At 41.2% G+C, this 19,964-nt stretch overlaps 1 protein-coding gene across 1 annotated transcript in view; it reads right to left on the bottom strand.

Moving 5' to 3' along the window:
• Window positions 1-390: 390 nt before the first annotated feature.
• The window catches only part of PSMD2 (proteasome 26S subunit, non-ATPase 2), a 77,064-nt gene continuing 57,490 nt past the window's right edge, over window positions 391-19,964 (bottom strand). The window contains exons 18-21 of the mRNA XM_033959602.1: window positions 7,316-7,410; window positions 2,182-2,308; window positions 1,011-1,129; window positions 391-897 (exon numbers count right to left, since the gene is read on the bottom strand). Coding sequence (XP_033815493.1) covers window positions 715-897; window positions 1,011-1,129; window positions 2,182-2,308; window positions 7,316-7,410 — 524 coding nt within the window. The 3' untranslated portion in view covers window positions 391-714. The remainder of the gene's footprint in view (window positions 898-1,010; window positions 1,130-2,181; window positions 2,309-7,315; window positions 7,411-19,964) is intronic.

Here is a 19,964-nt window from a genome sequence, read left to right as displayed (position 1 = left end):
GAAATTTGGCCTTAATTTATGGGGGCTCTTTTAACTCTCTTTCCAAAAATTGCCTTATCTAAGTTTCCTAGAACAAAGGGTGTGAAAACTTATGGCATCAAGACTGGTCGTTCTTTATAGCTTTTGGAAAGCTTCTATAATTATTTCATTTGAAATCAAAGTACAGTATGCTGGTAGATCAGTGAAAAAACTTGTACTCTACAACATGCAACTCAAAATGCTTTGACTGATCCGAACCTGCATGATCTTCAAGTTACTGTGTTATTCTCAGTTATTCCTGTGATGTGTAATTTCATCAGTTTACAATGTATAAGTTTCCAATGGAAGCCTACAAACATGGGGTGAGCAGGTTCAACACCTCAGATACAAATCACCATAAAAGCCACTAGATTTGTTTGACATTTGATTGTAAACCAACTAAATGTTTTATTTTATTCTGATTAGTTGTTTAGCAAGATTCTGTAAATAAAAACAAAATAAATACAATTTACAAAAAAGCCTTAGATGGCCTTGGCAAGTAAGAGTGTCATATTTGAACTTTTCTTTAATAAGACAGACTTAGAACAAAAAGACAGTATGACCATTACATTGTAGTTCTCGCTCATTCTTTCTCCCCTAACAAAAGGTAATTCCTTGCCCCCTGATTCTGGTTCACTCCCATGTAATTCAACAGCAAACCTGAAAGCTAAGGGCCCAGAAGGGTGACCAATACTACTACAGATCATAGTTTGGATTTTTTCTCAGGATGACAAAGCCCTCCAGGATAGGAGTAACAGGCAGGTACTCCTCAGTAGCGAGTTCTGCTCGCTCGCCGTGTGCCAGTAAGACTGGGGTGGTGTGCGTTTGGAAGCCTGTGATAGTCTTCGGTTTTCCTGCTTGACCAACAACATCCACAGCCTATAGGAAAGGAAAGAGACAAAATGAATGGCAGGAACCCACTGCCACTCCTAAGGAAAAATAGACAAGTCTTTGCCATTAAACACCTCAGATAATTTCAACTGTCCCCTTACCTGCCCCACCCGCACTGAAACTGGCAGAGGTCGCAACTCTTCATCAAATGTCACAAGCATGCGTGGCTGCATGGCAGCTACAAGTCCATAGAGAACATAGTGAGATTTGCCCAAGATTACTAGGAGAGAGAGAAGAGGGTGTTGATTGGATTCATCAGACTACAATCTGTAGAATCTAACTCTAAAACTCCTTATGTAAGGATCGGTATAATAGAAGGTATTGGAAAAAAAGATTTAAGACATTGCTTGCTCTGGTGGGGGAGGGAAGCTTGGAAAACCAGTTTAGGAGCAGTACTGTTATTACGGTTCTGAATTTCCTCCTAATCACTTTTACACAGTCACACTACACAACCATGCTCATAAAACTATTCTAAATGGTGGACAAAATTACCAAATCAAATATCAAATACAAACCTCAAACTGAAAGGAAGTGGACAGATTATGAAAAAAAAAAAAGCTTGCAATTTGATGGATCTAGCCTCTGCTGAGCACCACAATCCACTTGCTCTGAATTCTCCCTTCTAGCCCAGAGTAACCAATTCATGCATGTGCTTCACGACTAACCACTTCCCATTGCCAGCCAAGAGCTATGGGCATCCCTAAATCTGGTGGATGGAAAGCAGGGACCTCTTTTGCACACTAGGCCGGGGCAGCTAGTTCTTTGATTAGAGAACCCTAAAACACAGTACTGTACAATGCTGTACTCAACCTCCCACTTTCTTGCTCATCTGTTTTTGGAGTGGAATCTAACCTCTGCCATCCTCCATACTACATTCATTCTGTTCTTTCCCCTCTCCATACCCGTGGTGTCAGCATTTTCATTCAGCCAGGGGGGGGCCCAGGCCACCCCTCCACGCCAGGAGCAAATTCTGACATGCATGTCTGTAAGTGTTCTTGGCTCTCTGTGCACCAGAGAAACCAGAGGCCACTGCAAGCCACTTTAGCACGACAAATTGAAGGGGGTCAAAAGGTAGCGTCTCTCTACCACCACCAAGAAAAAGGGGCCAGTGGTAGCTTTCAACCCACCTTTGCACAAGTCCTCAAAATTCTTAGCAAACCTAAATACTTAATCATCACACACAGGTAAAGCCTGAAACAATGGAACCCAATTAAACAAAATGTTTAGTCAGAAAGAAAGAGAAGACTGGGGATGCAATGGAAAAGTCCTTACTATTTCTGACATCCAGGAATGACACCAAGACTGTGAGTAGTCCAGCAACAGCCACCTGACTCATGAGCTGCCGATCACTGTGGTATGGACAGAGTGTCAATGTACCCTTCCCCAGGTGAGTCAGACCCTGCATAACAAAAACAAAGCAGTTATTTATCAGGAAAAGATGCTGTAGAAACTCTGGACATTCATTTATTACTACACAGCCTTCATCACATAAGGATAAATTAGGTTCTTACCTGCTCATTTTCTTTCTGTTAGCTTCTCTAAACCGGTACAGTTTTTCACTGATGGGTAATATCTCACTGTGACCAGCAGGTGGAGACTGAGACCACAACTTTGGTTATAGTAGCTGAGGATCCCCCTCCTAACCTAGTCTGCCAAATAGCCAAGCAGAACTAAGAAAAAACTAACATGTAACAAATAACACTCCGAACAGGAGAATAAAAAAAACAAACATATAGTAGCGGCCTTTGGAACCCTGGAACTTGGGGGATGACCACCAGGATCCTCTTGGGGAAATGGGTTCTGCACTTCCGTCTGCTGGCGAGGATGCATCTATGGTGCACATTTTCAGCGGGACGAGCTTATTCTTCAGGTCTCCTTGGTGTTGCGTTTTGAGGAAACTGAGGAGCCCCCGCGTGTGGTAGACCCCTTGCTTAGGGAGATCCGCTCAACTTCCCGTTCTTTTCCTATGCATCAAGATATTCAGGATATTGTGCTCACACAGTGGCAGGTGCCGGAGGCCCCTTTTCGCTTTCTATGACCCGTCTGTATCCCCATCCCAGAGGGGGATAGGGACCGGGACATCTTAAAGTCACCTGTTGTGGACACGGTGAGCTCGGCCATTGCGAAGTGGCATACTGTGCTGGTTGAGGGCAGCTCTGCTTTGAGGGACTCTTGAGGAGTGTAAGTTGGAGTCCATCCTTAAACATAGTTTTGATGTTTCTGCCCTGGCGGTCTAGTCGGCGATGTGTGGCGGTCTGGTTGCTCGGGCTTGTTTTCGGTGGGCCAAGCACATCCTTGACCTTGAGTCTGATAACTGGAACTTAGTCGAGCAGGAAGTAGCCAAGATTGAAATGAGTGCTTCTTATCTCTAGGATGCCATGTATGACCTGTTGCAAGCATTGGCCAAGACTATGGCTTTCGGGTTGGCTGCACACCGTACCTTGTGGCTTCGGGCATGGTCGGCAGATGTGGCATCCAAGGTTAAGCTAACACAATTTCCCGGTGTTGGGTAGTCAAGAGGGATCCTCGGAGCAGAAACAGTTGCACAAGTTGGTCCTTCACTCTTATGTTCAGCGGACCCAGCGTTCCAGAAGTCGGATCATCTCTTTGTCCTCTTGGCGGGTCCTCGTAAGGGGAATAGTGCTTCCAAGGCTACCATTGCGCGGTGGATTAAGGAGACTATTGCTTCTGCATAACTTCTTCAGAAAAAGCCTGTTCCAGAATTTCTCAAGGCTCATTCCACTCGGGGTAAGACAGCGTCTTGGGCTGAGTCTTCTCTTGTGCCTCCAGTGGACATTTGTAAAGCTGCAGTTTGGTCTTCTCTGCATTCCTTTGTCAGACACTTCTGTGTGGACATTCAGACACGTTGGTTTGGTGAGCGTGTTCTGGTGTCTGCCCTTTGGGGGTCCCACCCTTGATGGGTACTGCTTCAGTATATCCCATCAGTGAAGAACTGTACCGGTCTAGAGAGAGTGACACAGAAGGAGAAATTAGGTTCTTACCTGCTAATTTTCTTTTTGTTAGTTTCTCTAGACTGGCACAATACTCAACCCCTTCTGTCTTTCTGTGGCGATTGTGAATTTTGCTTTTCTGCAGGTTCTAGTATTTTTCTAGGGCCGGGGAGATATAAGAACAGCGGCTAGGGCTCAGTTGACATAGCTGATGAGTTGTGGGAACATTTTCAATGCAGGGTTTTGGTTCTATGCATTTTCCAATAGCGTTACTATATGTTTGTTGTTTTTATTCTCCTGTTCAGAGTGTTATTTGTTACATGTTAGTTTTTTCTTAGTTCTGCTTGGCTATTCGTCAGACTGGGTTAGGAGGGGGAGCCTCAGCTAATATACTATAACCAAAGTTGTGGTTTCAGTCTCCACCTGCTGGTCAGTGCTCCTCCTGTATAAATTCATCGATCCCAAGAGCCCCGCGGCTGCTTGGATAAGAGTGGACTAGAAGGGGACTAAATGGGCGCTGTATGGAGCCAAACCGTAGAGGATATCGAGGGCACCCCCCCCCCCCAAGACCCCTGGGGAGGAAGTGGGACCTCTGGCTGCAGTCAGATAAGCCTTACAGAAGGCTACAATAAAATCTGTGGATTACCCCACTGGTGGCCCCATGGGACTCCCTACCACAGCAGGGGGCCCAGCTAAAACCTGCCCCCGTTTTTCCACCAAAAATGGCGGTGCTTCCCATCAAAATTTGAGCCAAAATCGCCAAAAAACAGAGCTCCAGAGGCCTGAATTGCCCCAGCCGCTAAAGCAGGCAAGCCGGCAGCAGTGGTAAGGGAGTCCCCAGCAGCTTCAGTGGTAAGGGAATCCTTTTTACCCTCGAGGCGGCCAGAACATTTCATGCACCCGCCAACTGTATCCACTGCTTGGCACCCACATAAAATACACTTGTTCTGCTTTTTTGAAGTGTTCATACTAAATGTGACAAAAACCCATGCACAACACCGTAAAAAAACAGCAGCATCAGGACCATTTAAATGCTCTGTTTATTTCTCGTGTCGTCTTTTTTTTTTTTTTTTTTTTAATAAACCTCACAGTTCACCAACTGTCTCAAGTTAGAGCAGACCCCACAAGGCACTCTAAACTGTAGTCAGTGACAGGAAAGAAACTTGGGAGTTCTGATCGACAAGTCAATGAAGCTGTCCGTGCAATGTGCGGCAGCGGCAAAAAGGGCAAACAGAATGCTAGGAATGATAAAGAAGGGGATCACGAACAGATCAAAGAAGGTTATCATGCCGCTGTACCGGGCCATGGTGCGCCCTCACCTGGAGTACTGCATCCAGCACTGGTTGCCATACATGAAGAACACGGTACTACTCGAAAGGGTCCAGAGAAGAGCGACTAAAATGGTTAAGGGGCTGGAGGAGTTGCCATACAATGAGAGATTGGAGAAACTGGGCCTCTTCTCCCTTGAAAAAAGGAGACTAAGAGGGGACATGATCGAAACATTTAAAATACTGAAGGGAATAGACTTAGCAAATAAAGACAGATTGTTCACCCTCTCCAAGGTAGGGAGAATGAGAGGGCACTCTCTAAAGATGAAAGGGGATAAATTCCGTACAAACGTAAGGAAGTTCTTCTTCACCCAGAGTGGTAGAAAACTGGAATGCTCTTCCGGAGTCTGTTATAGGGGGAAACACCCTCCAGGGATTCAAGAAAAAGTTGGACAAGTTCCTGCTAAACTGGAACGTACGCAGGTGAGGCTGGAATCATTTAGAGCACTGGTCTTTGACTTGGGGGCCGCCACGTGAGCGGACTCCTGGGCACGATGGACCACTGGTCTGACCCAGCAGCGGCAATTCTTATGTTCTTATCGGTGGCAAGGCGTACAGTTGAGGCTCCTCAAAACACAAAAAACCTGGGGAGGTGGGGGAAATTGGGGGTGGGACTTGACCCTTTCGAATGTGGCACCCCCAAGCTCTATCCAGACAGCAAAAGGGACCAAAAAAATTCCCTAACCAGATCCCACAGGCCCAAAACAAACAGATTGCACAATCTTACCACTCCACCTGCTGGAGACTGAGAAAAGACTGATTGTAATAGGGACTGCACAGCCCACTTGTACTGTAGCCAAAATTAGTTTCTCGGTCTCCACCTGCTGGCAGAGGAGCGTAAACCCATTCGTTTCTGTGCCGGTCTGGAGGGACACATAAGAACATAAGAAGTTGCCTCCGCTGAGGCAGACCATAGGTCCATCCTGCTCAGCGGTCCGCTCCCGCGGCGGCCCATCAGGCCCACTGCCTGAGCAATGGTCTATACCTATCTATACCCCCCAATCCCTTTTTCTTCTAGGAATCTATCCAAACCTTCTTTGAAACCATTTAGTGTTTTCTTGTCTACAACAGCCTCTGGAAGCGCGTTCCATGTATCTACCACCCTCTGAGTGAAAAAGTACTTCCTAGCGTTTGTTCTAAACCTGTCCCCTTTCAATTTCCCCCAATGCCCCCTTGTGCTTGTGGTGCCCCTTAATTTGAAGAATCTGTCCCTGTCTACTTTTTCTATGCCCTTCAGGAACTGTGGCTTAAGCACTTTTGTCCTTCACTACCCACTCTCCCTTGCCCCAGACCAACATTGCACTTACAGTTCAGGAACTCAGAAAGCCGACGCTCTCTGCTTGTGCAGATGTTCAAGGCCCTTCAGCAACACAGAGCGTCAGCTTCCTAAGTCCTGAAACTATAAGTGCGATGTCGGTCTGGGGTGTGGGGAGTTGGTAGTGGAAGATAGGAGTGTCAGTCGGAATGGGGGGAGGAAGATAGCAATGCCAGTCATCAGGGAAGATAGCAGTGCCAGTCATTGGAGGGGAGAGGGAGACAGAAGTGCCAGTCATAAGGGGGGGGGGAGAGAGAGAGACAACAGTGCTGGTCATTGAAGGAGGGGAGGATAGCAGTACAGGACAACAGGGGTGGGGTGGGGTGGAAAATAGCAGCATTGGTGATTGGGAGAGGGGAAGAAAAAAGCACCATCATCAAAAAGAGGTTTGAATATAAACCGAGGCCCCCTTTTTTGGCCCAAAAATCTCGGTTTATAATAGAGTATATACGGCACCCAAGACCCTCACGTTCATAGTACTTCCTGGCTGCTACACCCTCATAAGCCCAAAAGTGTTGCAATAAATCAAGTAGTCCTGAATGTCCTGTACTTAGGCCAGCTGCTATTACTATGAAGAAATATTTAAAAAAAGGGGGGCAAACTCCTGTTTAAATGGTCTCCCCCCATCAAGACCAGAGCTAAAACTGAAGGGGAGGCACTAGAAGTATACGTTCTCCAGTTTGTAGCTGTAGCCAGTCTATTACACTCCCAAACAGCACGCTCATTGGTAGCGACCCAAAGAGGAAGGCTATTCTTCACGATTATTCTGCATCACTTTGTACCACATACACGTGGCCAGGGAGATTACATACCTGTGCTAGCCGCACCATGAACAGGTTATTGGGGTCCTTGGCATGGTATTGTGCCAGCTGTCTCAACATGGCTGCCAGACGGGCATTATTTGTTCCTAGAGTAAAAGCATTAGATTAGTCAGACAAGTATTTGACTACCAGTAAGATATCAAAAGGCTTCTCCGTATGTAATTAATCTATAACTTGTGGATCAGTTCAGGAAAAGCAAAATACCTCTAGCACACAGTAGTAGGAAAAGGCTGAGGGTTCCAGGATTACATGTGCGAGAGTGCCAGAGACATCGCAAGACTTAGGAAGCCGGGACTACATAAGGCAGGCATAGATTAAGGAATGTCAATAACTCACTACTACCACCTGAGTCACTGCCCAGTTATAACACAAGCTATCCAAACACACACTGAGCTCCTAGAAAACAACCCTCATGAGGGTGCTGTAGACATTCCCAATACAAATTCATTTCTGCTTACATTTCTTCTTTAGATGTCACACTTTCAAATGTGATCCCAAATTATTGGCAATGGATCTACAAAGTAGGTGAATTGATTCACACTCTGTCCATCCATCCTGTTCCGTTCCTGTCTACTACCCTGTACTTTGAATGCAAATCTTACATCCACTGGCACTAGACCACAAAGTGAAGGCTGGAGTCAAAGTCCACTGTGGAAATGGTATTTACAGCCCTTGGGACTGGGGGGAAAGAGGAATGGCATAGCAGTGACACCTAGTGGTTGAACTGAGGACTTAGGATTGCAGGGATCCAGATAGTGCCATGGTGGACTGCTGCAAAAAGTAAGAGGGAAACAGACATAAAATATGAAAAAATCCTCAGGTGTTTGCAAATGAAAACTCATGGCACAATTATAAATGGTTGCAACTGAAGCAGGCTATTCAGGCAGGGTTCCCTGAATGGAAATCTCTTAATAATCAGTTTAGTTTAGATTTCTTATGCTTTCAGGCAGACTTTCTGGGTTACCAGGCCGCACAGTAGTATAAATTATTATCTGGCTATTTGAATAAGAAACCAAAGACTGGACTTAGAGATAAATGGAGCATTGAGATTAAGCATCAAATTAATGCGTCTCAATGGCCATGTATTTGGTCTTGGAGGATGAGATGTACAATGTCTGAGTCATTGAGGCAAACATGGTTTTTCCTGTTGCATAGAGCACTCTGGATCCCTGTTCATTTACAAAAATTGGATTGCTCTAAGTCTAATAGACGTTGGCATTGTCATCTCGAGGCTGGAACTTTAGATCATTTATTGTTTCATTGTCCATTTATTAAAGTTTTTTGGCAGTCAATTTGGGATCAAATAAATTGTATGCTAGAAAATCATATAGCATTGTCATATGACACAATTTTATTTGGCATTTCTATGAGAGCTAAAAGCCAAATATCTTTTTTTTTTTTTTCCAAAATCTTTATTCATTTTTATATCTCACAACAAGTGAACAATAATACAACAATTGGTTCATACAAATCACTTGAAAATTTTTTTATATCATCATTGTAAATACATAAATTTAAGTCCCTCCCCCACCCTCCCCTTCCACCAATAATATAATTCAAGCATATCACATTCAAAGATACTGAAAAGCCAGTACAAGAACAATATACCCCCCTTTCCATTCTTATAACATACTATTTGTGCAAAAAAGGTGTCTAATCATTACAATATACTGTCAATGGCCCCCAAATCTTTTTAAAATTATTATAGCTCCCTTTTTGTATGGCAATTATTCTTTCCATTTTATATATATGGCACAGTGAATTCCACCAGAAGGTGTAATTAAGTCAGGTGTAATCCTTCCAATTGCTGGTGATATACTGAATGGCAACTCCTGTCATTATTAATAAAAGTGTGTTATACAATTGCAACACAGATTTGGTCTTAATAAATCACAAAGTTTTAAGTGGTTGCAGTTGAAGCAGGCTATTCAGGTGGGGTTCCCTGAATGGAAGAATCTTAACAACAATATAGTCTGGAATTCCTATGCTTCCAAGCAGACTTCCTAGGACATCAAGCCGCATTGTGGTATAAATTATTATCTGGATACTTGAATAAAAAACCAAATTGTGGTCTTAGAGACATTTGGAGCATTGAGATTAAGCATCAGATTTCTGCATCTCAATGGCCATGAATTTGGTCTTGGAGGGTGAGATCTACAGTGTCAACATCTATGAGGCAAACTTGGTTCTTTTTGTTGCATAGAGCGTTTTGGACCCCTGTTCGTTTACAAAAATTAGATAGCTCTAAGTCCAATAAATGCTGGAACTGTAATCTGGAACCAGGGACATTAGATCATCTACTTTATTACTGTCCCTTCATTAAGTTATTTTGGAATTCAATCTGGACTCAAGTAAACTCTTTATTGGAAAATCATGTTGCGCTTTCTTATGATACTGTTTTATTTGGAATGGCTATGAGGAAGAAGAGTCAAATATCGTCACATAATAATAAACTTTTATTAGTTATGACAGGGGTTGCCATTCAACATATAACCAATAATTGGAAAAATTACAAGAATCTTAATTATACATTCTGGTGGAATTCGTTATGCCATATTTTTAAGATGGAAAGAGCAATAGCGGTACAAAAAGGGACATATAATAACTTTGCAAAGATATGGGGGCAATTGGAAAAATACTGTGATGAATAGGCATCGATTCTTTTCTTTTCTTTCTTAGTTCTATTTAGCACACTCAAGGGGGAGGGTGAATTGGGTGTGTAATTCAATAAGATATGTTATACTATGTTGTATAAAATAGTATATTTTATTTTGTTGAGAATGTGATGAAGGGTGGGTGGGTGGGGATCTTACACTATTTAGTTTTTATGTGTTAGATATTACAGTGCTATATTGGAATTACTTTATGATATATTTTTGTGCACTTGTTGATTTGATTTAAAAATGAATAAAGATTTATTAAAAAATAAATAAATAAAAGTGTGTTATTTGCTGAAATTTGACTTTTTATTCTCATAGATGTTCCAAATAAAATTGTGTCATACGATAGAGCTACATGATTTTCTAATAAACAATTAATTTGAGACCAAATTGAATTCCAAAAGGCCATGATGCAGGGACAGAAAAATATTAAATGATCAAGAGTCCCTGCTTCCAGATTACAGGGCCAACATCTATTAGACTTAGAGCTATCTAACTTTTGTAACATAACTGAGGTCCAAAATGCTCTATGTAATAAAAAGTTTGTCTAATAGATGCAGACACTGTACATCTCATTCTCCAAGACCAAATTCGTGGCCATTGAGATGCAGAAATTTGATGCTTAATCTCAATGCTCCAAATGTCTCTAAGACCAGTCTTTGGTTTTTTATTCATATATCCAGATGTTAATTTATACCACTGTGCGGCTTGGTGTCCTAAAAAATCCACCTGAAAGCACAAGAATTCCAGACTATACTGACTATTGAGAATTTTCCATTCAGGGAACCCCTCCTGAATAGCCTGCTTCAGCTGCAACCATTTAAAACTTTGTGATTTATTTAGACCATATTTATGTTGCAACTGTGAAAAATCAAGCAGTTTACCATTTGAAATAACATCATTTAAAGTTCGTATGCCTGCAATAATCCAATGTTTCCAGACGATTTTAAAACCGCCAATTTTGATCTTGGAGTTTAGCCATATAGATTGATTTAGTGATTTATATATTGGATTAGGTGATAAATTGCTAACAAAACGTAATGTTTTCCATGTGCCAATCAATATTCTATTCTCTTTATATTTTCTAGGCATTTTTATACTGATGAGATAGATGCAAAGGAAACATGAGTCGCCATTCCAAATACAGCTAATCTGGGGTGATCTCCATGAGCTCTGGGAGACCTAATACATACCCTGACGTAAAATATAGGCCTGATGACACATAAAAGTTTGGAAAATTTACCCCTCCCTCCACAATTGATTTTTGCAAAGATACTAAGGCAATTCTAGGCATTTTACCCAGCCAAACAAATTTTGTAAGACTACCACTCTAGTTCTGGATCTGGGGAATCCGGGTTAGGTACACGATATAGTTCTGAGCCTAGAGAGAATACAAAATATGAGCATAACGTTAATAGTGTCCAAGTAGCTCAAACGAGAACATCCCCACTGAGACGTAATAAAAACACATGGATGGCTATGTACGTTAATGCACACAGTTTGGGTAACAAGATCCTAGAACTGGAAACAGATATTGCCGACCTGGATGTAGTGGCAATATCTGAGACCTGGCTCACGGACATGGTCATACCGGATTACAACTTGCTTCGCAGGGACAGGGAGGGCAGAATGGGAGGAGGTGTAGCATTATATACAAAAGATGACATTAAGGTCACAAGAATCGCAGACGTCCAGTACACTGGGGAATCTCTTTGGGTTAATTTGGCCAGAGGGAAGGACAAATGCCTGTATCTTGGCGTAATTTACAGACCCCCAAGACAACAGGATGACCTAGATATGGATTTAATCGGAGATATAGAGAATATCACCTTGCGTGGGGACACAGTATTGCTAGGTGACTTCAACATGCCTGATGTGCATTGGGACACACTTACCGCTGCTTCCGGCAGCAGTAGGAGGCTATTAAACTCTTTGAGGGGAGCACGTCTCAGGCAACTGGTGTTGGACCCAACAAGGGATCAGGCAATACAGGATCTGTTACTTACCAATGGGGAAAGTGTCACAGAAGTCTCGGTGGGAGACACTGGCCTCCAGCGAGCACAACATGATATGGTTCAGTCTTAGGAAAGGCTTCACTAAATCTACCATACTGACCAAGGTCCTCAAATTCAAGGACACAAACTTCCAAGACATGAGTGACTTTGTTCACCAGGTGCTACAAAGCCAAGCAGAAACCGATAGCGTAGAAGAAATGTGGTCGACTCTGAAAGCCACCATACAGGAAGCGACAAACCGCTATGTTAAATTAGTAAGTAAACGGCGTAGGAACAATAAGCCGCAGTGGTTCACTGCGGAGATCTCAGACCTCATCAAGGAGAAGAAAAAAGCATTCATCTCGTACAAACAATCAGGGAAACAAGACTCTAGGACAGAGTACCTGACCAAGTCAAAAGCCGTCAAAACTGCAGTCTAAATTCCACATGGAGGAGTCTCTAGCAAAGAACATCCAGAAGGGAGATAAATCATTCTTCAGGTACATCAGTGACAGAAGTAAACACTCAGGAGGGATAGTACGTCTTAGGAAACCAGACGGAGAATATGTGGAAAAGGACTCAGAAAAGGCACAACTATTAAATGAATATTTCTGCTCAGTCTTCACCCGAGAAGCGCCGGGACACGGCCCTCAGCTACAGACAAGGGTTAACTCAGTTGACCCATTTAGTAATTTCAAGTTTACACCCAGCAGTGTCTATGGTGAACTGTCAAGGCTCAAGGTTAACAAGACTATGGGGCCTGACAACCTACACCCCAGAGTGCTCAGGGAGTTGAGTGATGTCTTGGCGGAACTGTTGGCCGCGCTCTTCAACCTCTCCCTTAGTATGGGCAGCGTCCCATTGGACTGGAGGACGGCTAACGTCGTTCCACTCCACAAGAAAGGCTCAAAAATAGAGGAAGCAAACTACAGACCAGTGAGTCTAACTTCAATAGTGAGCAAACTAATGGAAACCCTAATCAAACACCAATTAGACACGATCCTTAATGAGGAGAATCTACGGGATCCCCGTCAACATGGATTTACTAAGGGGAGATCCTGCCAATCCAACCTGATCAGCTTCTTTGACTGGGTGACGAGGAAGCTAGATGTTGGGGAGTCCCTGGACATCATATACCTGGACTTTAACAAAGCATTCGATAGCGTACCACACCGCAGGTTGCTAAGCAAGATGAGTTCTATAGGATTGGGCGAGACATTGACAAAATGGGTTGGGAACTGGCTTGGAGGTAGGCTTCAAAGGGTAATGGTGAACGGCACCCCCTCTGAAATGACAGAGGTGATCAGTGGAGTGCCCCAAGGCTCGGTCTTGGGCCCGATCCTATTCAATATCTTCATAAGTGACTTGGCAGAAGGGCTCCGAGGTAAAATAACATTATTCACCGATGACGCCAAGCTAAGCAATGTAGTGGGCAAAAGCACAACGGACAAAAACTCGATGCACGATCTACTCCTACTGGAGCGCTGGTCTAGGACCTGGCAACTCAGTTTCAATGCCAAAAAATGCAAAGTTATGCACCTGGGTAGCCAAAATCCATGCAGGACTTATACCCTTAATGGTGAGATCCTAACAAGAACGGTAGCAGAGCGAGACTTAGGAGTGATCGTCAGTGAGGACATGAAGGCTGCCAATTAAGTGGAGAAAGCTTCATCCAAGGCAAGACAAATCATGGGTTGCATACACAGGGGTTTCGTCAGGCGTTAAGCCGGAGGTCATTATGCCATTGTATAGATCCATGGTGAGGCCCCACCTGGAATACTGTGTGCAATTCTGGAGGCCGCATTATCGCAAGGATGTGCTGAGGATGGAGTCAGTTCAGAGAATGGCCACCCAGATGGTCTCGGGACTCAAAGATCTCCCATACGATGAACGGTTAGAAAAATTACAGCTATACTCGCTCGAGGAGCGCAGAGAGAGGGGAGACATGATCGAGACGTTCAAATATCTCACAGGCCGCATCGAGGCAGAGGAAGGTGTCTTCTTTTTCAAGGGTCTCACGGCAACAAGAGGGCATCCGTGGAAAATCAGGGGCGGGAAACTGCAAGGTGACACCAGGAAGTTCTTTTTTACTGAAAGGGTGGTTGATCGCTGGAATAGTCTTCCACTTCAGGTGATTTAGACCAGCAGCGTGCCTGATTTTAAGGCCAAATGGGATCGATACGTGGGATCTATTCACAAGGTAAAGGTTGGGGAGGGTCATTAGGGTGGGCAGTCTGGATGGGCCGTGGCCCTTATCTGCCATCTATTTCTATGTTACCATTTAACTTTTTATACAAGTGAAAAAAAACTGGTATCATACTCATTTGATAACAAACCACAAGCAATATCATCATTTTAATAGTTTGGACTCTCCCCCACCAAGAAAGATATAAAGGATTCCATTGCTCACACATTTCTGTTACTTTTTTTAATAAAAGTTTTTCATTTTCCTTCAGTGTCTTCTAATGTGTTTTTAATGTTACCTAAATATTTTAATCCATCTTCTTTCCAAACAAATGAGAATGAATCGAATAAACCTTTAGTACAATGCAGCGGAAGAACTTCTGACTTACTCAAATTTATCTTATACCCTGAAAACTTTCCAAATTTCTCTATTAATTCAAGTAAGCATGGGATTGTAGCTTCTGGATTTCTCAAATAAAGCAGTATATCATCTGCATAAGCAGATATTTTATATTCCCAATCTGCATGAGGAATACCCTGTATCCCCTTTGCCTGATGAATGGCTAATAACAAGGGTTCTAAAACAATATCAAAAAGCAAAGGGGACAAAGGACAACCTTGTCTAACCCCACTTCGCAAACTAAAGCACTCTGATAAATTATTATTAATGTATAATCTTGCAGCAGGGGAGCTATACAACATCTGAATCATTTGAATAAATCCTGAGCCTATACCAAACTATTCTAATGCCTGATACTTGAAAGTCCATTCAACTCGATCAAAAGCTTTCTCCGCATCCAAAGAAATTAAGAAAGCTGGATCACTCATGTTTTTTGTTAAGTTTCGAGTATGAAAAGCCATTGTTAGAAGAAAAGTCTTGTTTAGAGTATGAAAAGTATTGTTAGAAGAATGTCTCTTAGCAACAAATCCTGTTTGGTGCATATCAATAATAAAAGGGAGAGTCTTAGCCAATCGTAAAGCCAATATCTTAGCAAAAAGTTTTCCATCAACATTAATTAACGAGATAGGCCTGTAGTTTGAAACCAAAGTGGGATCTTTGTTTGGCTTTGGCAAAACAATTGTTTATAATTCTGCCATAGTACCTGTAATACAACCTTTAGTCAGTTGAAACTAATATAAATTTAATAAATAGGGTAAAAAGGGTATTTTGAAAGATTTGTAAAATTCTACTGTAAAACCATCACCACCTGGAGCGGATCCAACTCTAAGAGACTTCAATGCTGTTTCTACTTCTTTTAGTGATATAGGCTCCTCTAAACCTCTTTTTATATGATCTGGAACCTTCGGTCCAATGATTAGATTTAAAAATTCTAAACCATCTTTTTCCCTATCCTCATAAGGCTCAGAAGAATACAGGTCCTTATAGAAATTTAGAAATTGTTTTAGAATATCCTCAATTTTAGTATGTGTTTCTCCATTTTCATCCTTTATTGTAATAATTTTTGTTCTTCTTTTCTTTGCTTTAAGATAATTTGCCAGTAATCTTCCCGCCTTATTTGAGTTTCCATAATACTGAGTTTGCTGGGAAAACAAATCTTTCCTTACAAATTTAGAAGATCTCATTATATTTGCCTTTTGCTTTTAATAAAGCCTGTAAAGTATTATGCTCCCATCTAACAACTAATTTATTTTCCAATTGTTTAATTTTCTTTTCTAAGTCATGAAATTGTTTTTTAAGTTGTTTTCTAATAAATGCCGAATATGAAATATTACCTCTCAGGGTAGCCTTAAATGCATTCCATTACGTTTCTATGTTAATATCATCTGAGGTATTAAGTTGGAAAAACTCAACCATCAGTTTGAATTCTTTAAGGAAATTTGAATCCGCAATCAAAGTATTATCAAATCTCCAAACAGGCCTACTACAATTTTGTTCATCAGACTGCAACTCAATCCATATACCAGCATGATCAGACAAAATTATAGGGTCTATGATGGCTTTTGTTACTTTCTGAACTATTTGATTTGAAACAAAAATATAATCTATTCTTGAAAAAGAATTATGGACCTGTGACCAAAAGGAAAATTCCCAATCATTAAAATGAAGAATACGCCATATATCTATTAAATTGCAAGATTGTGCCAAATTATCCAACCCTCGTGATTTCATGATTTTACATGGTTTTTTATCCATTAATGGATCCATTACAGCATTGAAATCTCCAGCCACTATTAAATTAGAAGTAGCCAGTGGGAGTAGTAATTGTTGTAGATTTCTAAAAAATTCCATTTGATTCGTATTTGGTGCATAGACATTGAACAAGTCCAGGGTAGTATTTCCCATGCTCATTTTAACATGTACCCATCTACCCAGAGGATCCGAATCAATCATTTGGAAATTAGCTGTACATTTGTTATTTAATATGACAACCTCAGCCTTTTTGCCAACTGCAGGGACAAAAAAATTTTGACAAACCCAACCCTCTTCCAGTTTTCTAGATTCCACTATTGACAGATGCATCTCTTGGATAAAGTACACATCAGCATTCTGCTTTTTTAGGAAAGCTAGCATTTTCTTCCTTTTTATTTGATGGTTAAGGCTATCTAATTCCATATGCATATACCAACAATGATAATTAAAATTATTTAGTTTAATATGATTAGACACCAATACACATATAATATCCAATGAAAAATGAAATTGATTTTCTTCATCCCCATCCTTCCCTATCATCTTATCCCAGATTTGAAGAGACCCCCCCCCACCCTCATCCCTCCCCTACCTCCCACATAAATTGATTGCCTTGGAACACACATAGGATTAATAACCGCAATACCCCCCTCCCCAGGCAACATTTAATCACAACTTTTTCTTACCACATATATAAATAAAAGTATATTCATATTGCATTATGAAGCAATTAATCTTTTAGTAGTACCCCTAAAAACAATGCAATCTTAAATATTATCTTAAAGAAGTTCTTCATATAAACTTATTTTAAAAGTTTATTTGAACCAAGATTACCATCTGATATGATATCCTTTAACCTTCTAATAACCTTTAAGTAGAATTTTATTTAATCAGCTTTATTATAAATATTCATCTATCCATAAATTCATCTATCCATAAATGTCATGAACAACCTTTAAAAATTTTCCCCTGACCATCCCAAAATGTAGAAATATTGACTCCTTTTCCTCTTATTAACACTTTCACTGACTTTATCAATCATATTAAACTATCTTTTCATTTAATTAAGATATTCATAAAATTACAAATTGCTTAGTTAAAATTACTATATTCAATTTCATCATGTAGCATCAGCTTTTTGTATTTATCAATAAACATATCTGATGCAATTATAATAAACTATACTGGTTAAAAACTAATAGACCAGAACATAAATATTATTCCATTATGAACCATACTAGAGATATTGTAGAATATATCTCAATCTTATATTCATTCTCAACTCTTTTTCCTTTTCATTCTTCTTCTTTTCTATCTTCTCTTCTTTTCCTCATATCATATGATTGCTAAAATTGACAAAACTCATCTATTTTCTACTCCACTTTATTATAGATGTTACTCTTTTCTTTCTTCTAAGTTTCTCCTTTTTTTTTTTCAAACTGATAAGTCCAAAAACCACAAAAATTTTATAAAGTCAAATTTGTAAAATCTGAACCATTTAAAAAGACATTGGCTCAGAACTTGTCAAGAAATCCTTTAACTTTCCAGGCTCTTCAAAGTAGAGGGACTTATTTCCACTTGTTTGGCAGGATAATACAATCCATATTTGAGGCCCTTTTCTTTCAATTGGGGTCTTAGCTGAAGTAATTGTTTTCTTATGGCCGCAGTATTTTTTGCAAAATCTGGCAAGAACAGCAACTTTGAACCTTTATAGTTTAAGTTTCTATCAGCTTTAGCCAAATTCAAAATCTCCAGAGCTTGCTGGAATCTTAAGACCTTGAATATTAAAGGCTTTGGCTTCACTTGGCTAGCTGACCGTTTAGATGGAATTGTGTGTGCACGTTCTATTTCCAGGGGATGTTTTGAATTTAACTGCAGTAACTTTGGCAAAAGGTTTTCCAAAAACTGAACAGCATTCCCCCCTTCCAAATTCTCAGCAAGGCCAATTATTTTCACATTTTTCCTTCTTCCACGGTTCTCATAATCTTCAAGCTATTTCTTTAAATCTTTAATATCCTTACTGTCAGCTTTACACTGAATCACATTGATTTCCAACTGCTCCACTTTGTTTTCTAGTGTTAACATTCTCTGACTGGCAATCTCCATCTGCCTATTAATATTTAAAACTTCTTCTTTTAACTTCAGCGATCCCGCTAGCATTGTCCTGGAGCATTTGCTTAATGCTCTTGAATTCAGCCATCATTTCACTCCTGTCCAGCACATCAACGGCTTCAGCAGGGAGAGGCGCCTTCGACGGCAATCACTGATCTTGTTTCAGCTGCTTTGCCGATCCTCCTGCAGCGAAGGCAGTATCTAATTTCACCTGCCGCAAGGCCGCCATACTCCACAATATTTTCAGTATGCTTTAGCATCAAAAAAGCCGCGACGTACTTTACAAATTCTCAGCGTGTCACCTGGGTTTGAGGAGCTCCACAATCACACTGCCATCTTGTGTGCTGCCAAACCATGCCCCCCCCCCCCCAAGCCAAATATCTTCTAATATCAAACTTAATGATTTTGACAGGAGTTGCCATCCAACAAATAACATATAATTGGAAAGATTGTAAAAAATTGAATTATAGTTTTTGGTGGGATTCAGTGTGCCACCTGTATAAAATGGAAAGAGCGTTAGCGGTTCAAAAAGGATATTTTAATAAATTTAAGGACGTGTGGGGGGCCATTAATAAATTACTGTAATGAATAATTATCATTTTTCCCTACTTAACATAAATGTTGATATTGGGGTGGGGGGTGGGTTTTTTGAATTTCATGATAAGATATGATGGGAATGATATAAGGTATTTTATTATGTTATATTTATTATTTAATAGTAATTTGATGGGGGGTGGGGTTAAATCCTATTTTCGAGAGAAGTTGTAGAATTTCAAGTGATGTATTATTTCAATTGTTGATATTTTCTGTGCACTTGAAGTAAAATATAAAATGAATAAAGAAATTAAATAAAAAAAAAGACTCATGGCACAAGACGACCCAAAAGCACCAGAACGACAGTGCTGAGCTATCAGCACAGTATGTGAGGCATGGACAGTTTAATGTTTTCCAGGAGCGGAGCAGTACAGCTATGCCAGGCTTCTTTCTGCTCCCCTCACCCAGGGATTTAGAAAGTATCGTGGCTCAACAATTGTTTTAACAATTTTTGAAAGTAGGTATATCAAGTCAAACAGACAAATGTAAGACACACGTCATGTCCCCAGGATTGAATTTTCCATTGGGTTTTCATATCCACGGCCCCCAAGTTGCCTGAAGATAAGCCTTGCAAAAGGCTAAAACAAATAAGGGGGAAAACCCCCTGGCGGCCCAATGGGACTCACTGCCAAAGCAGTGGACCCAACAGAAACCTGCCCCTGTCTCTCCAACACAGGGGGAAGGTCACTTGAGGCTGCAGACAAAATGGAGCAAAGCCTGCCGAGAAAAACAGCCCCCTGAGACCTGTAGCAGCCAAGAGGCCTGAACCACCCCAGCTGCTAAAGCAGGCAAGCCAGGAGGTTCAGCAGTAAGGGAAACCCTATTTCCCTGACCGTCGGCGGCTGAAGGGGATCCCTGGATGCCAGCACCCAAAGCCGAGGACTCCCCTTCGCAACGACCGGCACAATATGAGCACAGGCCGGCAACATCGACCTCACAACTGG

Source organism: Geotrypetes seraphini, chromosome 9 (genome assembly GCF_902459505.1).
Source record: "Geotrypetes seraphini chromosome 9, aGeoSer1.1, whole genome shotgun sequence".
In the NCBI taxonomy this organism is placed as follows: Eukaryota; Metazoa; Chordata; class Amphibia; order Gymnophiona; family Dermophiidae; genus Geotrypetes; species Geotrypetes seraphini.
The sequence above is the reverse complement of the archived record's forward strand: the minus strand, read 5'-3'. Positions and strand labels throughout refer to the sequence as shown.